The sequence below is a fragment of the Scyliorhinus canicula genome, chromosome 8 (genome assembly GCF_902713615.1).
Source record: "Scyliorhinus canicula chromosome 8, sScyCan1.1, whole genome shotgun sequence".
Classification (NCBI taxonomy): Eukaryota; Metazoa; Chordata; class Chondrichthyes; order Carcharhiniformes; family Scyliorhinidae; genus Scyliorhinus; species Scyliorhinus canicula.
The window spans coordinates 85,157,830-85,179,471 of record NC_052153.1 but is presented as its reverse complement, the minus strand read 5'-3'; the positions used below and the strand labels follow the sequence as shown (position 1 = coordinate 85,179,471).

Genomic DNA, 21,642 nt, shown 5'->3' with positions numbered 1-21,642 from the left:
ACGATGACATCAATAAGTTCCATCCCACCATCACACTCACCATCTTGGACACACTCATCTCCATCAAGGACGGTCACCTCAGCACTTCGCTTCACCACAAGCCCATGGATAACCTCACGATGCTCCACTTCTCCAACTTCCATCCTAAACACATTAAAGAAGCCATCCCCTATGGACAAGCCCTCCGTATACACAGGATATGCTCAGACGAGGAGGAGCATAACAGACATCTATAGACGCTGAAGGATGCCCTCGTACGAACGGGATATGGCGCTCGACTCATCGATCGACAGTTCCAACGCGCCACAGCCAAAAACCACACCGACCTCCTCAGAAGACAAACATGGGACACAACAGACAGAGTACCCTTCGTCGTCCCGGAGCGGAGAAACTACGACATCTTCTTCGCAGCCTTCAACACGTCATCGATGAAGACGAATATCTTGCCAAGGTCGTCCCCACACCCACACTACTTGCCTTCAAACAACCGCGCAACCTCAAACAAACCACTGTTTGCAGCAAACTACCCAGCCTTCAGAACAGCGACCACGACACCACACAACCTTGCCATGGCAATCTCTGCAAGACATGCCAGATCATGGACATGGACACCACCATTACACGTGAGAACACCACCCACCAGGTACGCGGTACATACTCGTGCGACTCGGCCAACGTTGTCTACCTCATACGCTGCAGGAAAGGATGCCCCGAAGTGTGGTACATTGGCGAGACCATGCAGACACTGCGACAACGAATGAACGGACATCACGCGACAATCACCAGGCTGGAATGTTCCCTTCCAGTCGGGGAACACTTCAGCAGTCAAGGGCATTCAGCCTCTGATCCCCGGGTAAGCGTTCTCCAAGGCAGTCTTCAGGACGCGCGACAACGCAGAATCGCTGAGCAGAAACTTACAGCTAAGTTCCGCACACATAAGTGCGGCCTCAACCGGGACCTGGGATTCATGTCGCATTACATTCATCCCCCACCACCTGGCCTGGGCTTGTGAAATCCTACCAACTGTCCTGGCTAGAGACAATTCACACCTCTTTAACCTGGGGTTACCCCTATCTTTGGATCTGTAAAGATTTAATGACCTGCAAATGCTCGCATTCTAAGCATTGTTTGGCATCTTTGAATTTGTCTATATATATGTTTCTGGAATATACCTCTTCATTCACCTGAGGAAGGAGCAGCGCTCCGAAAGCTAGTGTTTGAAACAAACATGTTGGACTTTAACCTGGTGTTGTAAGACTTCTTACAATACAAAATTAAGTAGAGGAACATAAAGTGGCTGCAAAAGGGTATATAGATACATGGACTGAGTCGGTAAGGATATGGAATATAATGTATAACAGTGTGAAGTTATCCACTTTTGGTGGGGGGAAAAAGTATTTTTTTTTAAATGGTGAGAAACGAGGAAGTCTTGATATTCAGGGGGACTTGGGTGTCCTGATACATGAATTGCGAAGAGGTACAGCAAGAAATTAGGAAGGTAAAGGCCTTTACTGCAAAGTGGTCAAAGCATTACAATAAAGAAGTCTTACGACAATTATACAGGATCTTGGTAGTCGCAGCCTGGTGTACTGTATACAATTTTCCACATTGCCAGGTAGATGCCAATGTTGTAACTGTACTGGAACAGCTTGGCTAGGGACACAGCAGTTCTGGGGCACAAGTCTTCATATTATTGCCAGAATGTTGTCAGGGCCCTTAGCCTTTGCAGTATCCAGTATATTCAGCCATTTCTTGATATCATCTGAAGTGAATCAAATTGGCTGAAGACTGGCATATATTGGGGACCTCAGGAGGAGGCCGAGATTAATCATACACTCGACACTTTTGGCTGGAGATTGTTGCAAATGCTTCAGCCTTGTTTTTTGCACTGATGTGCTGGGCTCCCCAATCATTGAGGAGGGGATATTTATGGAGCCTCCTATCCAGTGAAATGTTTAATTGGCCATGACTAGATGTGGCAGATCTTGTCCTCTGAACATAGATGGAGTAGGCCAGGTGTATAATGAATGAGAGTGATCTAACGAGAGTGATCTAATTTATCCTTGGACAATTCTTCAGGGAATTGACTGGGTGGACGATTGGAGGATATTTCCCCTGACAGGGAATTCTAGAACTAGGGTTCACTGTCTCAGAATTAGGGGTCTTCCAGGAAATTAAAAGAAAAATGGAATAATGCAGGAAGATGGAGGTGAGGTAGAAAATCCAATGTGGCCTTATTCTATGGTGCCTTATAAAGAGCCAAATGGCTTACTCCTGCTCCTATTAGTTATCTTCTTATGAAATCTTCACCGAGAGGCTGTGCACGCAGAGGTGTTGAGTATATTCCAGATTGAGATTGATAGTTTATTGCACACTAAGAGAATCTAGGATTATAGAGATAGGGTGAGAAAGCAGTGTTCATATAGAATATGAGCCATGATCTTATTGAATGGCAGAACAAGCTTCAGAGGCTGAATGGCTGCAAGGCTGAGGAAGTTGGGACTTATTTTCTATGGCAATTTGAACTTTTCAAATGGCCTAATCAAACTTTATTGTGTTGATTTATTTATTATTCTAACGAATGGAAACAGAAATTTAAAAACTTAGAACAAGATGGAAAATAAGAGATTAAGCCATTGGAGCAGACAGTCTGAGTGAGTTCAAGAGGGTAGGGGTGTTGCTCCACAAATGTATGCTCAGCATGGTGGCGCAATGGTTATGGGCAGAATCTTGTGTCCTCCCCCACTTATGCCCACTTCCTGCCGTCACTGGTATGAACCCAGCAGCAGGTGAGAGGCTTGCCATACAGGCAGCACAACAAGAAATCACATGCAGGGTTGCATGCAGGCTGCTGGGGGGTTCCCTTGTTCAAAGTAATTCAGTGCCCGATCATGGAACCCAGCATCAGGAATGGGGACTTGCTGAGACGCATTTCCCTCCGCCGACACCTCTCCCCCATGATTGCCACCCTGCGAATCTCCTTCCTGTCATCATTCACCTCTGGCCTTGGATCCAGTGATGACCCTGGGCCTCACGCTGGTGTCATACTGGCAGCAGCCACCATCTCCCCAGTGTTGCCATTCAATAGAGCTGCTGTTCTCTGATTAGCCGGCAGCTCTCAGCGAGCAGGGCTTCCATTCCCAAGGTCCTTTATCCTGCAGAAAAGCCTGATATTGGCCTGTCGCGCATCTGAGTCTAACACAATGTGGCAGTCGTTCCCAAAAGGACACAACGCAGGGCTCTCGCCAGCTCTCCAGCCAGCGGCCGAGACCCCAATTACATCCTATGTCACTGTGTTCGTCATTTAAAGCCTCTTGACTATCAATTCTAATATACATGAGTTTGAAACCAAAATGGTAGTTTGAGAATTTGAATTCACTTTATAAGTAAAAAGTGGTTCATTAATTTCCTTAAGGTAAATTTGTTCCACAGACTCTTATCTGGAAATAGTCAATTGTATCAAACTAGGTTACTGCAATCAAAGGTCATGTTCTGGGAACGAAAAAGAACTAAGTTTCCTGAGGAGGCAGGAAGATCATAGTTAATCAATGTTCTGTAAAGTGATGAATTGATTATGCCTATTGGTCTCATACTGACCATAGAAATGTTTGTGTTTGCAGTGTAATCAATGAAACAGCGCAGGTGAATTTGCATGTTCTGAGTTCTGAAAATATGTTGCATGTTTGATAAAATGTGCAACCTAAATTTTAAAGAGTAACTTACAGAGTGTTGGAAACATTGGCTGGGAATTTCCTCGGAGCTGCTCCCTCTCCGCCGCACTTCTGGTGAAGTTACGGCAGCCTGTTTGCACGTAAACACTGGCTGGGATTAGGAGTAAAGGTAAAGAGGGTTACGGATGGGAGATTATACTGGGTTTTAGTACTGTATTTAATGACACCGAGTGACCAGGTTAGTCATTAATTAAACAGTGTTAGCTACTTACTTCTGGTATTTGTCTATTATTTAAACTCCAGGGTGAGAGAATTTAAAGATGTAAACAAGTAATTGATAGTTAAAATGAGATCTAGGTGTTAAGAGTAATAATCCTTCTGGACTCAGAAAATTATATACAAATCGAGCAACCATGACAAGACTTAAAATGGCAGGAAGTGTGTGACATCTGAACAAACAAAAGGGTTAAAAGCTTCATGGAAATGTATGCCAAAGCAAAATTGTTTTTTTGGGGGAAAGTGTAAAATTAGCTGACAAAGGCTTTATGATGGCATCATGTAGATTGACAAAATCAGAATGTTGCATGGAAGCAAAGAAAAAAATTGGTTCCACCAAATATAATAAAATGTGATTTGGACCCTTTGTGTGAAGTGGCAGAAATCTCTTTGGGGGCCACTGATCACATAAAATAGCCTCCAGCACAAAAGAGGCAGGCATGGCTAGTGCCCCTGACAGGTGTACTTGAAAATTGCAACAGACAGGACTTGGACATCCAAGGGGGTGAATTCAACTTCCCCATTGACCATCACCACCCTCCCCCCCTCCCCCCCCCCACCCCTAGCTCTCCCTCTCCCCTTCCCCCTCCCCCCACCCAGCCCCAGGTTTTTCTGTTTGCTACTTGTTTTTTTAGGTCGGATACGGTCAGGGAGCTGTTGAAAATTGGTCCCTATGAATCCTGTATTTTGACATGATAATTAAAATTATAGAGTAAGCATGGCAATTAGGGTTACGTTGGAAGCAATACTTAATAGAGGACACGTAAATGTAGTGAATGATAGACACTGTAATTAACAGAAAAGGCAAAGCTGAGATAAACAACTTATGGATATATGATAAATGCCTGAAGAGCACAATGGAATTAAGATAAAGCTATTTGCATAGGTGATTTTCTTTTCCATTCAGACATAAATGATATGAGTAGATGTAAACCAATAGCTTTTAATGAACAGTGAATATGATAGCATTCAATGCTCAACCAGACAATATAAACTGGAACATTACTTATCTTTACTTTACCAATAGCCGAGTATTACTGTAATATAAAAACCGCTGAGCTTCTATAATGTTGTACATTAAAACCTCATGCTGTGTTCTCAAAATGATCTAACAACCTGAGCATTTGAAGTAGTGTAAAAGGAGATTTTAAAGATCTTTTGAAGACAATAAAATTACAATTGCTTCATAATGTGGTAACATCTAAAAGAACTTGTAAGTGCAGTTAGAACTTATTTCCCTTTTGTAGATCACATTATTTCTGACTAATGTTTCTTAGGCTCACAAATATTAATTCAATATGAACTAATACTTAGTTAGATTAAAGTTCATAGGGGTTCAGAGGAATAATGATAGGATCAAAAATGTGCTCTTAAATGTTGTTATTAATATTTAGCAAAATGTTATTCACTTGAGACATTAACCTTATTTATATCTAACCTGATACTTTCTAGAGGTAGGCAGCCATTCGAGCCCCTTATCACTAAGAAAAAATAATGATAGTGCCAAAGGACAACCAAAAATAAACCATCACTTCATTGAATTCCATGGTTTCAAACACTCATAAACATAAAACATCATCCTAACTAAAGGAATCATTAAAGCAAAATGTACAATGCTGGAAATCGGAAATAAAAATAAAAAGGCTTGAAGTATTTGTCAGATGGGGCAGCATTTGTGCGGGGGGAAACAGAGAGTTAACAATCCATTCATTGCAATGCCAGTTTCTGAGAAAAGCTAATTGATCCAAAAGGTTAACTCTGTTTTTCTTTCTCCACAGATTGTGCAAGACCTGCTGAATGTTTCCAGCTTTTTCTGTTTTCATAAAATAAATGTGAATTTATCTATTCTATTCATGTCTGCGTGATATGATTGCAGCTGGTATTATCAGTGGTTTAATGAGACAGTTTGTTGAAGTGCAAGACAAAAAGGATTTCAAAAATATAGAAGACCTTTGGCCCTACCAAAGACAATATTGTACAACTACACTGAAACTTTTCAGCAACATTTGATATCAGAAAATAAATTGTAATCTGCACTAATTCACAGTAAGAAAAAGGTCAAATGTAAATTCAATATTCTCAGTCACATTTGAAAGCGAGAGACAACTGAAATTTTAAGTGAGTCACAATGGGCGGGATTTACTGGCTATTCATGCCGGCGGAATATTCCGGTCCCATGCCGGCGCAGGGGTATTCCAGCATCAAGGGATGCTGTCACCGGGAAATCCCGTCGGCAACAACAGGGTCGGTAGATCCCACTGGCGGGCTGTCTCCCCTGCCGAAAAACACACAGCGGGATGGTCGGTAAATCCTTCCCATTATCCTGGATAATATTAAGCTATCTTACACTTTTACGTTCTGATTGACATGCCTTATATTTAAAACATTTTCTTTTTATTTCAGATTTCCAGCATTTGTACTTTTCCTTTTATTTCTCTCTATTTTTAACATTATGATTTTCAGTATATATGTCTTGATACTAGAAGAAAAGCAAAAGAGAAATCTACAAATGTGACTTGCACAGAGAGACCGTTCTGATACCTTGCATGGATGGGGATCAACACCATAGGTTTCCAATGTATGAGCTTTCTGCAGCAAATTCAGTTCTGCAACAGCTGGACTCTGTCCCCTGAAAGGATGATTAAATTGATCTTTAATTATTAAATAATTATGTAAATTCAAAAACTATTCATGTAGATTAATTGAAAAATAATTAATGATCAATAATTAATGTGACATAATAATTGGCTTAACGTAAACATTTCTTAGTGTCAATTTGAGCTGGCAGCATTGGTGTTTACCCACACTTAAGGTATGATCGAATAGCCACGCTGCACCTGAAAAGCAGCTCGCACGGCGCAGCGTGGCCGATAGAAGCCAGGAGACCCTGCTCCTGGGATCCACCTGAATCACAACGCCTCATGAAATCTAACACAATCTTGCGAGACGTTGCAATGTAAGTACCGCACTCAACCTTTTTGGCATTATTAAAGTGAGATAGCTAGTCTCACTTTAAGGTGCAGTTTCCCGAGGTACCTGAGGAGTTGGGATCTATTCCCTGCGCCACGGAGACCTCGAGCAAGCGCCGCTCAGTACTGGTCTCCACAAATGGTCAGATGTCAGATTCTTCATGTATACCCAAAGGCTCAGCATCAATGCACGCTGCCCTCGGAATGGATGTGGGGGAAATGAGACAGCCACACACCTTGTGGAATGTGCCTTTGCAAAGCAGGTCTGGAGTGAGATGCAGTGGTATCTGTCAAGGTTCATCCCGAGCAGCTCTGTAACACAGGACTCTGTGCTCTACGGACTGTTTCCAGGGACACACACCGAAACAAATATCAACTGCTGCTGGAAGGTCATCAACTCGGTGAAAGACGCTCTTTGGTCTGCCCGAAACTTGCTGATCTTCCAGTGCAAAGAACTGTCCTCGACCGAGTGTTGCAGACTGGCACATTCCAAGGTCCAGGACTACGTGCTGAGGGACGCACTCAAGCTTGGGGCAGCTGCCGCCAAGGCGCAATGGGGAAAGACCACAGTCTAAGGTCTTACCAACAAATGTACACTGAGGGGTTGGTAACAGTGTAAAACCCCTCGGCCCGGGTCTTCAATACCACAATGTATGAAAGAAGCAAAACAATGTAAATATTTAAGAAAGAACTGTAACTTATTGTAGGATACGAGTGTAACGTTATCCCAATTGAATTGAAGAAAGACAAATGAATGTAACTCGGATGGAAATGCACAGTCAAGACAATTTGAAATGTTCTGTAAAGTTTATGATAAATTTTATGAATAAAGTATATTTTTTGAAAAAAACAAAAAAAAAAACAAATGGGGACCAGATGGAACGGCAACTGTGGGGGTCTCCCAGGGGATTGGAGGCCCCGGGTCCATGCTCTTTGGGCAGGGTGGTACCTTGGCACTGTTGGTGCCACTGGGGGACCTAACGCTGACAGCCTGGAACCCTAGCAGTGTCACCTGGGTGCCACCTGGCTCTTCCAAGGTGACCAGTATCCCAGGTTGGCACTGACAAGCTGACATTTTTCCGCACAGTGGCAATCAGGCTGGAGGTGACCTGTGTGGTGTTGGGGAGGGGGGTCTGGCAGGCGGAACTCCTCCGTGCAAAAAACGGGGCTCTGTGTAGCCTCAGCTGTGTGTAGCCCTCTGAGGTCCCCTATCAACTCTGAGTGCCGTTTAATAGCCTGGTGCTTCTCGGTGCTGTCACCGCCAGGAAACGGCGTCACGGCAAGATCTTCCAGGTGTGGGCAAAAGTTCCCCGGTGCTGGGATAAGCTCCTGCAGACATATTTAAATATGCCTAATAGAGCCTAATGGCTTATTTAAATATGTTAATCTCGCTGGTCGAGATCTAGATCGTGACATCTCGAAAGATCCTGTTAGATCTCGCAAGGCGTTTCCAATCGTTGCAAATCTTGTGAGAGGCTCCTTGCGAGGTTTGACAGTCTCGACACGCTGAGTGGCCAGGGTAACCCCCCACTGTACTGGGGCAGTGTCCAGGCATGGACTGCCATTTCAGCGGCCTGCAAGGCAGCCATCTTGCTGCGAACCCCACTGGCCACCCACCTTGGCCCCGGTTCTGCAGAGTGACACCGGCCGAAAAGGTGCTCCCACACCTGCCCACCCACCATTCACTCCCCTCCCCCCCCCCCCAACCCATCCGGCCGGCACCCGCGGGGCACCAGGTGGAACACCCAGGCCAACGCACAATGTCCCCATATGGGGGTGCCGGGCGGGGCCGCGGAGCGTACTGCTGGCAAGGGCTGTGCCAGGGTCAGGGGCCATGGGTGCGGGGATGGAGGGAGGGAAAAAGGACATGCGGGGGTGGAGCCCACAGTGCCAACAGGGCCACCGTGTAGCCAATTGGGCACGGGGATATGAACCATGCTAACATGTCAGCCTTTCACCCCCTGCAGACAATGGATATTAGAATTAACTAGCAATGGGTGCCTCCCAGCTAGTCACCGCAACCCTGGGGGTTGTACGAGCTGGCGCTGCTCAAGGAGGAGGAAGCTGCAGTAGTGGAATGTGCCATGGAGGAAGCCGCAGGAGGCAGGATGGAGAGCTAACCATCCAAGAGGCCGAGGAGCAGATGCAAAGGAGGCACCGCATGGGGCTGTGTGTACCGGCACGCCTGTCATTTGAGGACCTGCCTGACTGGGCATGCCGAAGACGACTTTGGCTGGGCAGGGCGACAGTGCGACATATCTACCTGCGGGGGCATGGGGAAGAACACCCGCTCCCGGTGGCTGTCAAGGTGACAGTTGTCCTAAACATTAACGCGATGGGGTCCTTTGAGGCGCCGAGTGGGGACCTGTCTGGGATCTCACAGACCTTGGTGCACAGGTGCATCCGTGCCGTCGCAGAGGCCCTATATGCCCACACGGTTCAATAAATCTATTTCGATGTGGACTCAGACCACCAGGATGCCTGGGAAGTAGGGTTCACCGCCATCAATGGGATGCTCCAGGTACAGGGGGTGATCAGCGGTACGCATGGCCCCTACAAGCACCTGCAGATGACAGGCCACTCTACACAAACCGAAAGGGGTTCCACTTAATAAATGTGCAGCTGATAAGGGACCATGAACTGCGCATCAAACAAGTCTGTGCCCAATACCCGGGCAGTGTGCACGGCGCCTTCTTCCTGGCACACTCGACCATTTCTAACATGTTCATGGCACATCCCCGGCTTGGTGTTGGCTCCTGGGTGACAGGGGTTATCCACTGCGGTCGTGGCTGATGACGCCTATCCGGAGACCACAGACCAACCCGGAGACCCACTACAATGTCACCCACGCAGCAAACAGGTGTGTGATTGAGCGGTGCTTTGGCCTCATAAAGATGCGGTTCATGTGCTTGGACCACTCTGGAGGGGCCCTCCAGATGCTGAGTGGGTTGCCCACTTCAAGGTGGCCTGCTGTATCCTCCGCAAAATCATGCAGCGGGGGGGGGAGGCAACGTACAGGAGGAGGCGGACACACGCCAGACCTCATCCAACCATGATGATGCGGGGGAGGGCAAGGCAAGGATCGGCAGGACATGGGGCCCAGGCAAGCACGAAGGCCACACATGTGCACCAGGGCCAACGCGCTTGTGACCCTCTGGACATCTCCAGGTTCACTGACTTTGAGGGAGTGGGGGGTGCGGAGAAGAGGAGAACTGGCCAGGGGCATTGCATCACACCCCGACACGTCCTCCCCCCTGCCTGCGCCTCATGATACATACCTTCTGCACTAAAGGATGGGGGCCCTCGGTTGGCAGTGACACCGGGTCTGGTATATAGGGTGGAGGATGATGACAACTCGATTGATCTGGTGCTCCGCATCGTTTGACAACGTCTGACTCCAGCCCACGTAGCACTTTTCACTGTCCACCTGAGTGATCCCTGCATGCGAGCTGGCCAATCCATCACACGGTTCCATCGAATCCCTGAGGTGACGGTGGTGGAGATGGTCGGTGGGGGTGTGAGGGGGAGAAGAGGGAGCCCAGGCCACCCACAACGTATACCCATTCCCCTCCCAACCCACACCCCCTCTCTGGCCAGCCTACCCCTCACACCCATCTGACAGAGCATCGAGGCAGGTTGCACAGTGCGGACAGGTGTTTAATGTGACAACATATACAGATTTGTGCCCTAGGACCTGTCACTAAACTGTGCCTTTGCACCCATACCAACTTAACTGGTGTCCAACTTTCTGGCCTTCCGGGCCCTAATGCTATGTCCTGGTGGATCCCCAAACAGTACAGCAGGGATGGAAGTGGCCTGCTGTGACCTCCACCCTGCGACATGGGTCCGCGTTGTCGGGCGTCTGGGGCGATCAGGCCTGGAAGGGCCCGACTGCTGCCCAGGCATCCCAGGTGGCGTGGTGCTGTCCTGTTCTGCCCGCTGCCCACCAGATGCGCTAGGAGCAGGGGAGGTGGGGGGGGGGGGGGGGGGGGGGGGGGGGGGGGGGGGGGGGGGGGTTTGGTAGTCTGAGGTGCTGCGCCATTCTGGTACCTCCCCTAAGGGAGTGACCGGCACAGGCCCCATCACCTCCTCCTCCCTCTGGGTGCCCAATGGCCCCGGGGCTACTCCTTTATTTTTAGAAAATATTTTATTGAAGAATTTGTAATTTTCACAATTTAACATATTGACATTTCTAAAACAACCGCGCGGGCCGACGCACAAAAAAACCCCTAGAGGAACAACAAACAATAAACCACATCCCCCCACTTCCCCCGCCATTCCCCAAACTACCTGCCCGGGCTACCCCTTGGCACTGGGGTGCGAACAGAGCTATCCCCAAGGCTCCCCAACCACCTTCTGGGTCTGTGTCACATCAGGCAGTAACTATGCCATCTCCCTCTGTGCCTGTGCCTTGTCAACCAGCACCTGGGCAATGCGGCCGACATTCCCAGCCATTGCCTGCTGTGACTGGACTACACTCAGGAGCGCCGCTGCAATTTCCAGGTGGTTCTGGGACATGGTCGCCTGTGAGGTGGGAACCCTGTACTGGGCCTAGACCAGCGCCTGCACAGAATGCCCCAGGTCTTGGACATGCTGATCATAGCCAAAACCCTCGCCCCCAATGCCTTCACCATAGAAGCCACCCGTGCAGTGTTAGCCCAGGCGGCACGCATGATCGGTACCACCTCCTGCTCCTGCTTGCAGTTAGACTCTTCCATCTGCACCTGCAGGTTCTGGAAGCTGTCATGATATGTAAACATGCAACCAATGAACACTCTCAATAGGACACAACCAATGGGCAGTCAGGACACTCAGAGGTGGTTTCACCACAAGGGGGCATGACATGAACACTACAAAAGGGATGAGGCACTCACACCCTGCCGCTTTCCACAGACAGACATCTAGAGAGTCAGACAGGGTTGATCAGCAGCATCACACCCCAGCACGTGGCTTAGAGAAAGCTGGTACAGTTAGACTGAGTTACTACAGTTAGATTAGCAGAGTTGAACTCATTTGAGAACTGTGTTATTAGTTCAATAAAACACATTGAACTCATTTCAGAGTCTGGAGCATCCTTTAGTTAAGACTGCATCAAGTAGCAGCCTGTGTTATCCGAAGCAGCATAACACATGATACCAGGAGTGATTGTTCAATCTATTTCGTTCAACTCAGCAAGATCCGTGACAACCAGCTACTAAATACAGGCACAATGGAAAAGATTCAGGCTCCTCATCAGCTCAGGACCACCGGCAATCTTAGTGCCAACTGGCGATCATTCAAGCAGAAATTTCAACTGTACGTGAAAGCATCCGACCTCAATGGCGCGACCAATGCTCGGATGATTTCTTTTCTACTCACCGCTGCGGATGACCATGCGATAGAGATCTTCAACTCCTTTCACTTTTCCGAAGGGCAGGACAAAACGAAATACCAAACCATCCTGGACAAATTCGACAGCCACTGCGAGGTGGACACCAACAAAATTTTCGAGCGCTACATCTTCAAGCAAAGGATGCAAGGTAAAGACAAATCCTTCAACTCCTATCTAACTAAACTTAGACTGCTAGCGCAATCCTGCAACTTTGGTGTTATCACTTACTCCATGATCAAAGACAAAATCGTTTTTGGAGTCCACACTGATCCTCTGCGAGAGCAATTGTTGAAAATCAAGCACATGACCCTGCCAGTTGCGATTGAAACCTGTACTGTGCATAAGCACTCTAAAAATCGCTGTTCACAGGACGAAATGGCAGAAAGTGAAAAACAAGCCTCCCACGAAGCGTGGAGTGTTCAGGCCATCTCCCGGATGCAGGGCCTCTACATTGACGAAAGCTGCCATTTTGCATGCTCTCCCGGGGCCCGACGCTTGCGCAATGTGATTGGGAACACGAAGTGGCTGAAAACCGCACTGCGCAGGCGCAGACGTCCGAGAACCGCACCGCGCATCCACAACGACGCACTGAGCGTCATGATGCCAACTTCCTGACGTGTGCGAACTGCGGCACCGCCCATTTTTTAAAAAACTGCCCTGCAAGAGGCAAACGCTGTTTAAACGTTGAGAAACCAAACCTCTATGCAGCCCTGTGCAGATCTGCATCACCAGTCAGGAGCCAGCGCTCCCAATTCCGACAGCAGCGCATCAGAAGTGTGCAACACCGAATGCATGACTCTGATCCAGGCAGTGCGACGGATCCAGATGATGATTACCTGGACAACACTTACCGAGTGGACATTATTACGAAGTGCGAATACGCCACACCGGACACATAGCGAGTCCAATCAATCCTGGCCTGTGCTTTCCGAGGACGAATGGTTTGCAGTGATGAAGGTCATCCAGTTCAAACTGGACACAGGTGCCTCTAGCAACCTGATTTTGCAGGTGGACTTCAAGAGAATCAAGAAGCCCCCCACAATCCTTCCAGCTGCCTGCAAACTCCTGGACTACAATGGAAATTCAATTAAGGCACTGGGGTCCTGCCATCTGCAGGTGTCCAGCCGACACACACAAGCAAGCTTACGCTGCAAGGTTGTTAATCCAGACAGGGCGTCCCTGCTAGGTGCGCACGCCTGCAAGAAACTGAACCTCATTCAAAAGGTCTACACCACAACGCCATCCCATTCAGATCTCCAGGCCAGCATCGGCAACATCCTAACCCAGCTCACCACTGCACCCGTTCTTGCATTCTTTGACCCAGACCGAGAGACCAAGATATCCACAGATGCGAGTCATTGGAGCTGTGTTGCTTCAAAGAGATGACACGTTATTCTGGGTACCAGTATCATACGCATCACGGGCAATGACACCCACTGAGACCAGATATGTGCAGATTGAGAAGGAGTGTTTAGGTCTCCTCACCGGCATCCTCAAATTTCATGATTATGTCTACGGCTTGCCAACACTGATGAGACGTATCCTAGGCTACTGGTCCACATCATCCAAAAGGACCTGAACGACATGACGCCTCGTTTGCAGAGAATTCTTCTCAAACTCCGAAGGTATGATTTCAATTTGGTGTACACAGCTGGCAAGGAGCTCATCATCTTTGATGCATTGTCCCGCTCCGTCAACTCACCCAGTGAACCACTGGAGATCATCCAGCACATTGAATTGCAGGTACAACTGTGTGCAAGCACTCTCCCGGCAACAGATGAGAAGATCGTTCTCATCCGAGAAGAGACGACCAAAGACCCCCTGTTGCAACGAGTCATCCACAACCTCAGCAATGGCTGGCAGAAAGGGCAATGCCCTCAATTCCATAACATCAAGGACAACGTGACCCTGATCGACGGCATCCTGCTCAAGCTGGACAGGATAGTCATCCCGCTACGTCTCCAGAGCATGGTGCTGCGGCAGATTCATGAGGGACATCTGGGCGTAGAAACGTGCAGACGCAGGGCCCGGCAAGCTGACTACTGGCCCGGCATCAACCAGGACATCACGGACATGGTCCTGAACTGCGAAATCTGTCAGAGGTTCCAACCAGCGCAGAGCAAGGAGACGCTCCAACCACATGACCTAGAGACCTCTCTGTGGTCGAAGGTTGACATTGACCTATTCCACGCGAATGGTCGCGACTATATCTTAATCATTGATTACTTTTCAAACTATCCTGAGGTGCTGAAGCTGTCAGACCTCTCCTCACGGACCGTCATCAAAGCGTGTAAAGAGACATTCTCACGGCATGGCATCCCGAACACCGCCATGAGCGACAATGGCCCGTGCTTCCACAGGCGAGAATGGTCCACGTTTGCCAAGAGCTACAATTTCAGGCACGTCACCTCCAGTCCGCACTATCCGCAGTCCAATGGCAAAGTCGAAAAAGGGGTGCACATTGTTAAGCAGCTCATCCGCAAGGCCGCAGACTCCGCTTCCGACATACACCTTGCACTACTTGCATACCGGGCGACTCCCTTGACCACTGGCATGTCACCAGTTCAACTCCTGATGAAAAGGGACCTGCGGACGAAGCTTCCAGCCATACACCTGCCCAACCTTAATCACATGTCGAATTGCCACCTCCAGGCACCTCGAACCACGAGGCCACCAGTCGTGCCTCCCACTCTCCTGTCATCCCCTCTACCACCTCTCCGGCGGTCGACAAGGATCAGACTCAGGCCTCAGAGACTGGACTTATGAGCATTTGTTTTGTTTGCTCTGTTCTGTATTCCTCAGTCAGTCACATTAGACAGATACATTCACATGTATCTACATCTACAAAATAAAGGGGAGATGTCATGACATGTAAACATGCAACCAATGAACATTCAGAATAGGACACAACCAATGGGCAGTCAGGACACTCAGAGGTGGCATCACATAAACACTATAAAAGGGATGAGGCACTCACACCTTGCCACTTTCCACAGACAGACATCTAGAGAGTTAGACGGGGTTGATCAGTAGCATCACACCCCAGCATGTGGCTTAGAGCAAGCTGGTACGTTAGACTGAGTTATTACAGTTAGATTAGCAGAGAGTCAAACTCATTTGAGAACTGTGTTCATAGTTCAATAAACACGTTGAACTCATTTCAGAGTCTGGAGCATCCTTTAGTTAAGACTGCATCAAGTAGCAGCCTGTGTTATCTGAAGCAGCATAACACAACAGAAGCTTGCCAGCAACCCCTTGTGTCGGTCCTGGCTCTGCAACTGCATCTCCACAATCTATAGGATTGTCTGTTCCAGAAGCCCAAAACCTGTCTGGACGGCAGCTAGTTCCTGGGGTGGGCCTGCCCGCCGACCGTCCGGCCCCCGGGTGTTCCTACCTCCACCTGCTGTATTGGATCAGCTGTGTGGTGCACATCAGAGAATGTCCCAGGAGCTTCTTCACTTATGTACCCAACCAAGGTATACCCTGGGTGTTGGAGACAGCTGTGATAGGAAATCAGTGACATCCTCAGACTCGAGCTCCAAGGTGCCCTGCATCTCGGGTCGAGGGCTACCATCCAAGCTGCTCTCCTTGTCAGTGTATGGCTTGTTAAGTAATGGGTTAAGAGACATTGCAATTAGTTGTCTCATTTATGTTAAGTGTCCAATAATTGACACTGATATGTAAAGGGGCTTCAGGTGGCCTCTGGGTCTGGTGATATGTAGAGTTTTGTGCAGAGTCTGTTGGAAGAAATAAAAGTGTGTTGGTGAAAAAGGAACAGGAAGAAATAAAAGTGTGTTGGTGAAAAAGGAACAGAACTTTTGTCTCTTCAAACCACAGCATCAAATACGTCTAACAATTGGTCGCAGAGGATGGTTGCTGTGTAAATGTGAAGGGTTGAAAGATACAATTTTTCCAGATCAAACCAAGGAGTGAGTGAAAAAAAAAAGGGATAAATGTCTGAACCCAGGATAACGATGGCTGGATATGACTATCCTCCTTTATTTTCTGAAAGGGAATCGTGCGCCCAATGGAGAAGTGCAGTAGTTATGTGGACTAAGGTAACTGCTTTGGGAAAGAGAAAACAAGGTATGGCACTGGCTCTATCTTTACCATATGGCAGTAAAATCTGAAATAAAGTGCTTTCTGAGCTGGAATTTACATAGAATTTACAGTGCAGAAGGAGGCCATTTGGCCCATCGAGTCTGCACCGGCTCCTGGAAAGAGTACCCTACCCAAGGTTAACACCTCCACCCTATCCCCATAACCCAGCAACCCCACCCAACACTAAGGGCAATTTTGGACACCAAGGACAATTTATCATGGCCACTCCACCTAACCTGCACATCTTTGGACTGTGTGAGGAAACCGGAGCACTCGGAGGAAACCCACGCACACACGGGGAGGATGTGCAGACTCCGCACAGACAGTGACCCAAGCCGGAATCGAACTTGGGACCCTGGAGCTGTGAAGCAATGTGCACAATGCTACCGTGCTTCCCCAAATTGGAAGAGTTAGACTCAGAAGAAGTTCTGGCGACTTTGTTACATAATATGGATAAGATTTATAAGAAAGATGACTTGTTAAGTGTGTATGAAGTATGGTCGAATTTTGATAAGTTCTTTAAAATGGAGGATTTCTCCATGGAAGACTACATAATGGAATTTGGCAGACTGTCCGGGGAGGCTGGTACGGGAATCGAACCGTGCTGCTGGCCTGCTTGGTCTGCTTTAAAAGCCAGCGATTTAGCCTGGTGATAAATTCCTTTTGTGTCTTTAGTTAGTCTCACTCCCCCACCATATCTTTGTAGTCTTGTAAATATTTTCCATTCAGATAATTTTCCAATTCTTTTTTGAAAACCACAATTGAATCTGCCTTCGCCACGTTGTTAAGCAGCGCATTCCAAATCCTAAGATTTGCTTTTGCCTCATGTTTTTCTCTTTTATCTCACTCCCTTAATCCTATCTCTATTTCCCAATCTTTATTTCGCTTTCTCTATATCATGCAAATATAATTCCTGCTTTGAACTTCCTAGTTTGATTTCTGGATGCCTCAGGGAGGATTTTTCAGTCTGATTGGTTGAAGAACCTCATTGTTGTTTGTCTTTTTCACAGATACCATATATCCCTTGTAGCGGGCACCAAGCACTGGGCTAAATCGCTGGCTTTTAAAGCAGACCAAGGCAGGCCAGCAGCACGGTTCAATTCCCATACCAGCCTCCCTGAACAGGCGCCGGAATGTGGTGACTAGGGGCTTTTCACAGTCACTTCATTTGAAGCCTACTTGTGACAATAAGTGATTTTCATTTCATTTCATGAATGAAGGGGGGGATCTTTCAACTGTTCTCATCGGTGGGTCTTCCAGTCTCACCATGGATTTCCTGACAGTGGGGAGTGGATTCGATGGGGAATCCCGTTTACTTTCTTTTTGAAATTCTTTTTATTGGTTTCTCTTGTTTGTGAACAGTTGAGTGTGTACATTACATTTTTCTTGCCCGTGCTAATTTACTTTACAGAGAGGTTTATTTTATCTTTCATTTGACTAACTCTATGTACATTTCGTTACCCTCTAGATCGGCCTATAATTCCCCCCCCCCCCCCCCCCCCCCCCCCCCCTTTCCCTTCCTCTTCTCTTGTGGTTTCCCCGCATTCTTCCCATCTCCCTCCCCGCCCGGTTGCGCAGTTCTTTGGTTCCTCATTTACCTTGTTGTTGTTTTCTTTTTATTCTTAGCTTACTTCTCGTTGCTGGCCTCGAACAGGTTTTGGAACAGGCCGACAAACTGGCCCCAAGTATCCAGGAAGCCTTCCTCCGACCCTCGGATGGCGTACTTAATCTTCTCCAGGTGGAGAAATTCCGAGAGGTCAGCAAGCCAGTCTGCAGCCTTGAGTGGTGTTGCCGATCGCCAGCCGAGCAGGAGTCTCCAGCGTGCAATTAGGGAAGTGGAAGCAAGGGTATTGGCCCCCTTCCCTATGTGTAACTCTGGTTGCTCCGATACCCCAAAGATTGCCACTATCGGGGATGGCTTCACCCTTAACCCACAACCTCGAACAGTGCCTCGGAGAAGGCTGTCCAGAAACCAGCAAGTTTGGGGCAAGCCCAAAAATGTGGGGGCGGGCCCCTCTGGCACCGTTCACATTTGTCCTCCACCTCCGGGAAGAACCTGCTAATTCGGGTTCTGCTCAGGTGCGCTCTGTGCACCACTTTGAGCTGCATTAGGCTTAGCCTTGCGCAGGAGGGGATGGAGTTCGCCCTGCTCAGTGCTTCGCTCCAGAGTCCCCACCCTACCTCTGTCCTCAGTTCATCCTCCCATTTTTGTCTGGTCTTGTCCAGTGGTTTTTGAGCTCTGTCCAATACCTGTCCATGTATTTTCCAGCATAGCTCGCCCTTCTCGCTGCTTCTGCCCATCACATCCTCTCGTAGTGTATTTTCTGGGCTCCGGGGTACCCTACTGTTTCTTTGCGGAGGAAGTGTTTTATTTGGAGGTGTCTCAATTCCTGTCCTTTTGTTAGTTTCCACTTCTTTGTCAGTTCGTCCAGTGTTGCCAGTCTGCGTCCTACGTAGAAATCCCCGCTGGTCAAGTGTGCCCCTGTCCTGCCTCATCTTTTGAAGGTGGTATCTAGCATGGCTGGGGGGAATCTGTAATTGCCGCAGATGGGGGCCATTGGGGACATTTTAGATATCCCGAAGTGCTGTCTCAACTGGGTCCACGTTTTCAGCGTGGCCGCTACCACTGGGCTCGTTGTGTATCTTTTTGAGAAGGTTGGGAGTGCTGCTGTAACCAGGGCCTGGAGGATCGTTCCTTTACAGGACGCCTCTTCCATTTGTACCCAATCAGTGCCGGGTTATTGTACCCATCCCCTCACTCTTTCTATCGTTGCTGCCCAGTGGTAGAATTGCAGGTTTGGTAAGGCCAGGCCCCCTTTGATTTTTCTTCTTTGCAGTGTCGGTTTGAGGATTCTCGGGTTCTTACCCCCCCCACCCCCACCCCCCACACACACACACGCACACACAAACTCCATGATCAGACGGTCTACATTTTGGAAAAAGGCCTTGGGGATGAAGATCAGAATGGATCTGAACAGGAAGAGGAACCTTGGCAGTACGTTCATCTTGATCGTCTGCACTCTCCCCGCCAGGGAGATTGAAAGTGAGCCCCACCGTTGAAGGTCTTTTCTTACTTCCTCCACCAGGCTGGTCAGGTTCCACTTGTGGATCTGTGTCCAGTCTCTGGCTATTTGGATCCCCAGGTAGTGGAATCTGTTCTGGGCCGTTTTGAATGGGAGCTCCTCCAGCTCTGTCCCTCCCCCTTTTGGGTTCACTGGGAATGCCTCGCTTTTGCCCAGGTTAAGTTTGTAGCCCGAGAAGGTTCCAAACTCTTTCAGTATTTGCAGTATTGCCTTCAGTCCCTCCTATGGCTTTGAGACATAGAGGAGCAGGTCATCTGCATAGAGTGAAACTCTGTGCTCTCTGTCTCCTCTCCAGATTCCCTTCCAGCTTTTCGCGTCCTGCATGGCTATTGCCTGGGGTTCAATCACTAGCGCGAACAAGAGTGGGGACAGGGGGCAGCCCTGTCTTGTTCCTCTCTGCAGCTGGAAGTATTCAGAGCTGGTGGTGTTAGTTCGGACACTCGCTTTGGGAGCGTTGTACAGGAGTCTCACCCAAGAGCTGAACCCCACTCCCAGCCCAAACCTTTCCAGTACCTCGAGGAGGTAGTTCCATTCAACTCTGTCGAACACCTCTGGTGTTCTCTCTCCGGGGGGAGGTCAATATTACATTCAGCAGCCTCCTGATGTTCGCTGTGAGCTGCCTACCCTTGACAAAGCCCGTTTGGTCCTCTGCGACCACCTCTAGTACGCAGCCCTCCAGCCTTTTGGCCAGGACCTTTGCGAGTATTTTCACATCCACGTTCAGCGGTGAAATGGGTCTGTAAGATCCATATTCCATCAGGTCTTTATCCTTTTTGGGAATCAGTGAGATTGTGGCCTGCACTAACGTGGGGGGCAAGTTGTCCCTTGCCAGTGAGTCCGCGAACATGTCCCTTAGGTATGGGGCCATGACTGGTGCAAAGTTTTTGTAGAAGTCTGTCGGGAACCCGTCGGGTCCCGGTGCCTTCCTCGCCTGCATGCAGCTGATGCTCTCCATGATTTCTCCAAGATCTATTGGTGCTTCCAGCTCCCCCTGTCTTCCCCCACAACTGGTAGTTCCAGGCTGTCTGGGATCTGTTTCATCCCTGCATCTCCGTTGGGGATCCCAGAGGTGTACAGTCCCCGGTAGACGGTCTCAAATGCCCAACTGACCTGCTTTGGTTTTGTGACCAGTCTGCCTCTGCTATCCTTAACCTGTGCTATTTCCCTCGTGGCTGCCTGCTTTCTCAGCTGGTGAGCCAATAGGCGGCCAGCCTCGTCTCCATGTTCATAGAAGGTCCCCCGTGTCTTGGCAGAGTTGGTACACTGTTTTCCTGGTGTTAATAGGTTAAAGTCCATTTGCATCCTCCCCGCCAGCAGCCCTACGGTCAGGCCCTCGGAGTATTTTCTATCGACTTGCAGAATGCCGTCCTCTAGCTGTTGCCTGGCCACCTTCTCTTCCCTATCTCTGCTTGCCTTGTAGGCTATGATTTCTCCTCTAATCACGGCCTTCAGTGCCTCCCAGATCGTGGAGGGTGAGACCTCCCCGTTTTGGTTGTTACTAACGTAGTCACCTATGGCCCGCGATGTTTTTTGACAGAAGGCCTTGTCGACCAGGAGGTCCGTGAACAGCCTCCATTTGAGGCACTGGGCCCGGCCTGTCTCCAACCTCACATCCGTACATATGGTATGGAGTGTGGTCAGAGATAAGGATCGCGGAGTATTCCGTCCCGTGATCTCTGGAAGCACCGATTTCCCCACTGCAAAGAAGGGAAATCCCATTTAAAACGGCGGGACCACATGATCCCACCACCGACTAATGGCAGGCCACCTGCTGCCACCTGGAAATTCACCACGTGAGTGCAGAAAATACATCTAATATCTATTGCCCATCCCACAAAAAAGTCTGTCGCCATTTATCAGTGAGGTGAACAGCCAGCACCATTCCTTCACCAACAAGAACAATAATCTGGCCAATATTTTATGTAATAAATAATAGAACTGAAAATTCAGTGTATTCCAGTCTGCACTTGATGTTTAGCCAAGCACTTGTGCTCATGTCTGTAGAGGTACGTAAGTTACTGGCTGAAACTTGTAGCATTAATGTAATTGTATAGCACCCCCCCCCCCCCCCCCCACATGGAAAACCGGTGATGTGGATTATCCTAACCTCCCTCGAGACCAAAATAGGGGAACAGGACTCCCCCTCTTCCCCCCCTTCTTTCCTCACCCCC

General features: G+C 48.6%; 1 protein-coding gene across 6 annotated transcripts in view; it reads right to left on the bottom strand.

The window, feature by feature from the left end:
- The window catches only part of frmd3 (FERM domain containing 3), a 277,660-nt gene that overhangs the window by 101,464 nt on the left and 154,554 nt on the right, over positions 1 to 21,642 (bottom strand). For 4 of the 6 annotated variants that reach the window (XM_038804886.1, XM_038804887.1, XM_038804889.1 and 1 more), the window contains 2 exons: positions 6,489 to 6,576; positions 3,724 to 3,822 (listed from right to left, as the gene is read on the bottom strand). In XM_038804886.1, the coding sequence (XP_038660814.1) occupies positions 3,724 to 3,822; positions 6,489 to 6,576 (187 nt within the window). The remainder of the gene's footprint in view (positions 1 to 3,723; positions 3,823 to 6,488; positions 6,577 to 21,642) is intronic. The other 2 variants (XM_038804888.1, XM_038804890.1) reach the window with 1 other exon arrangement.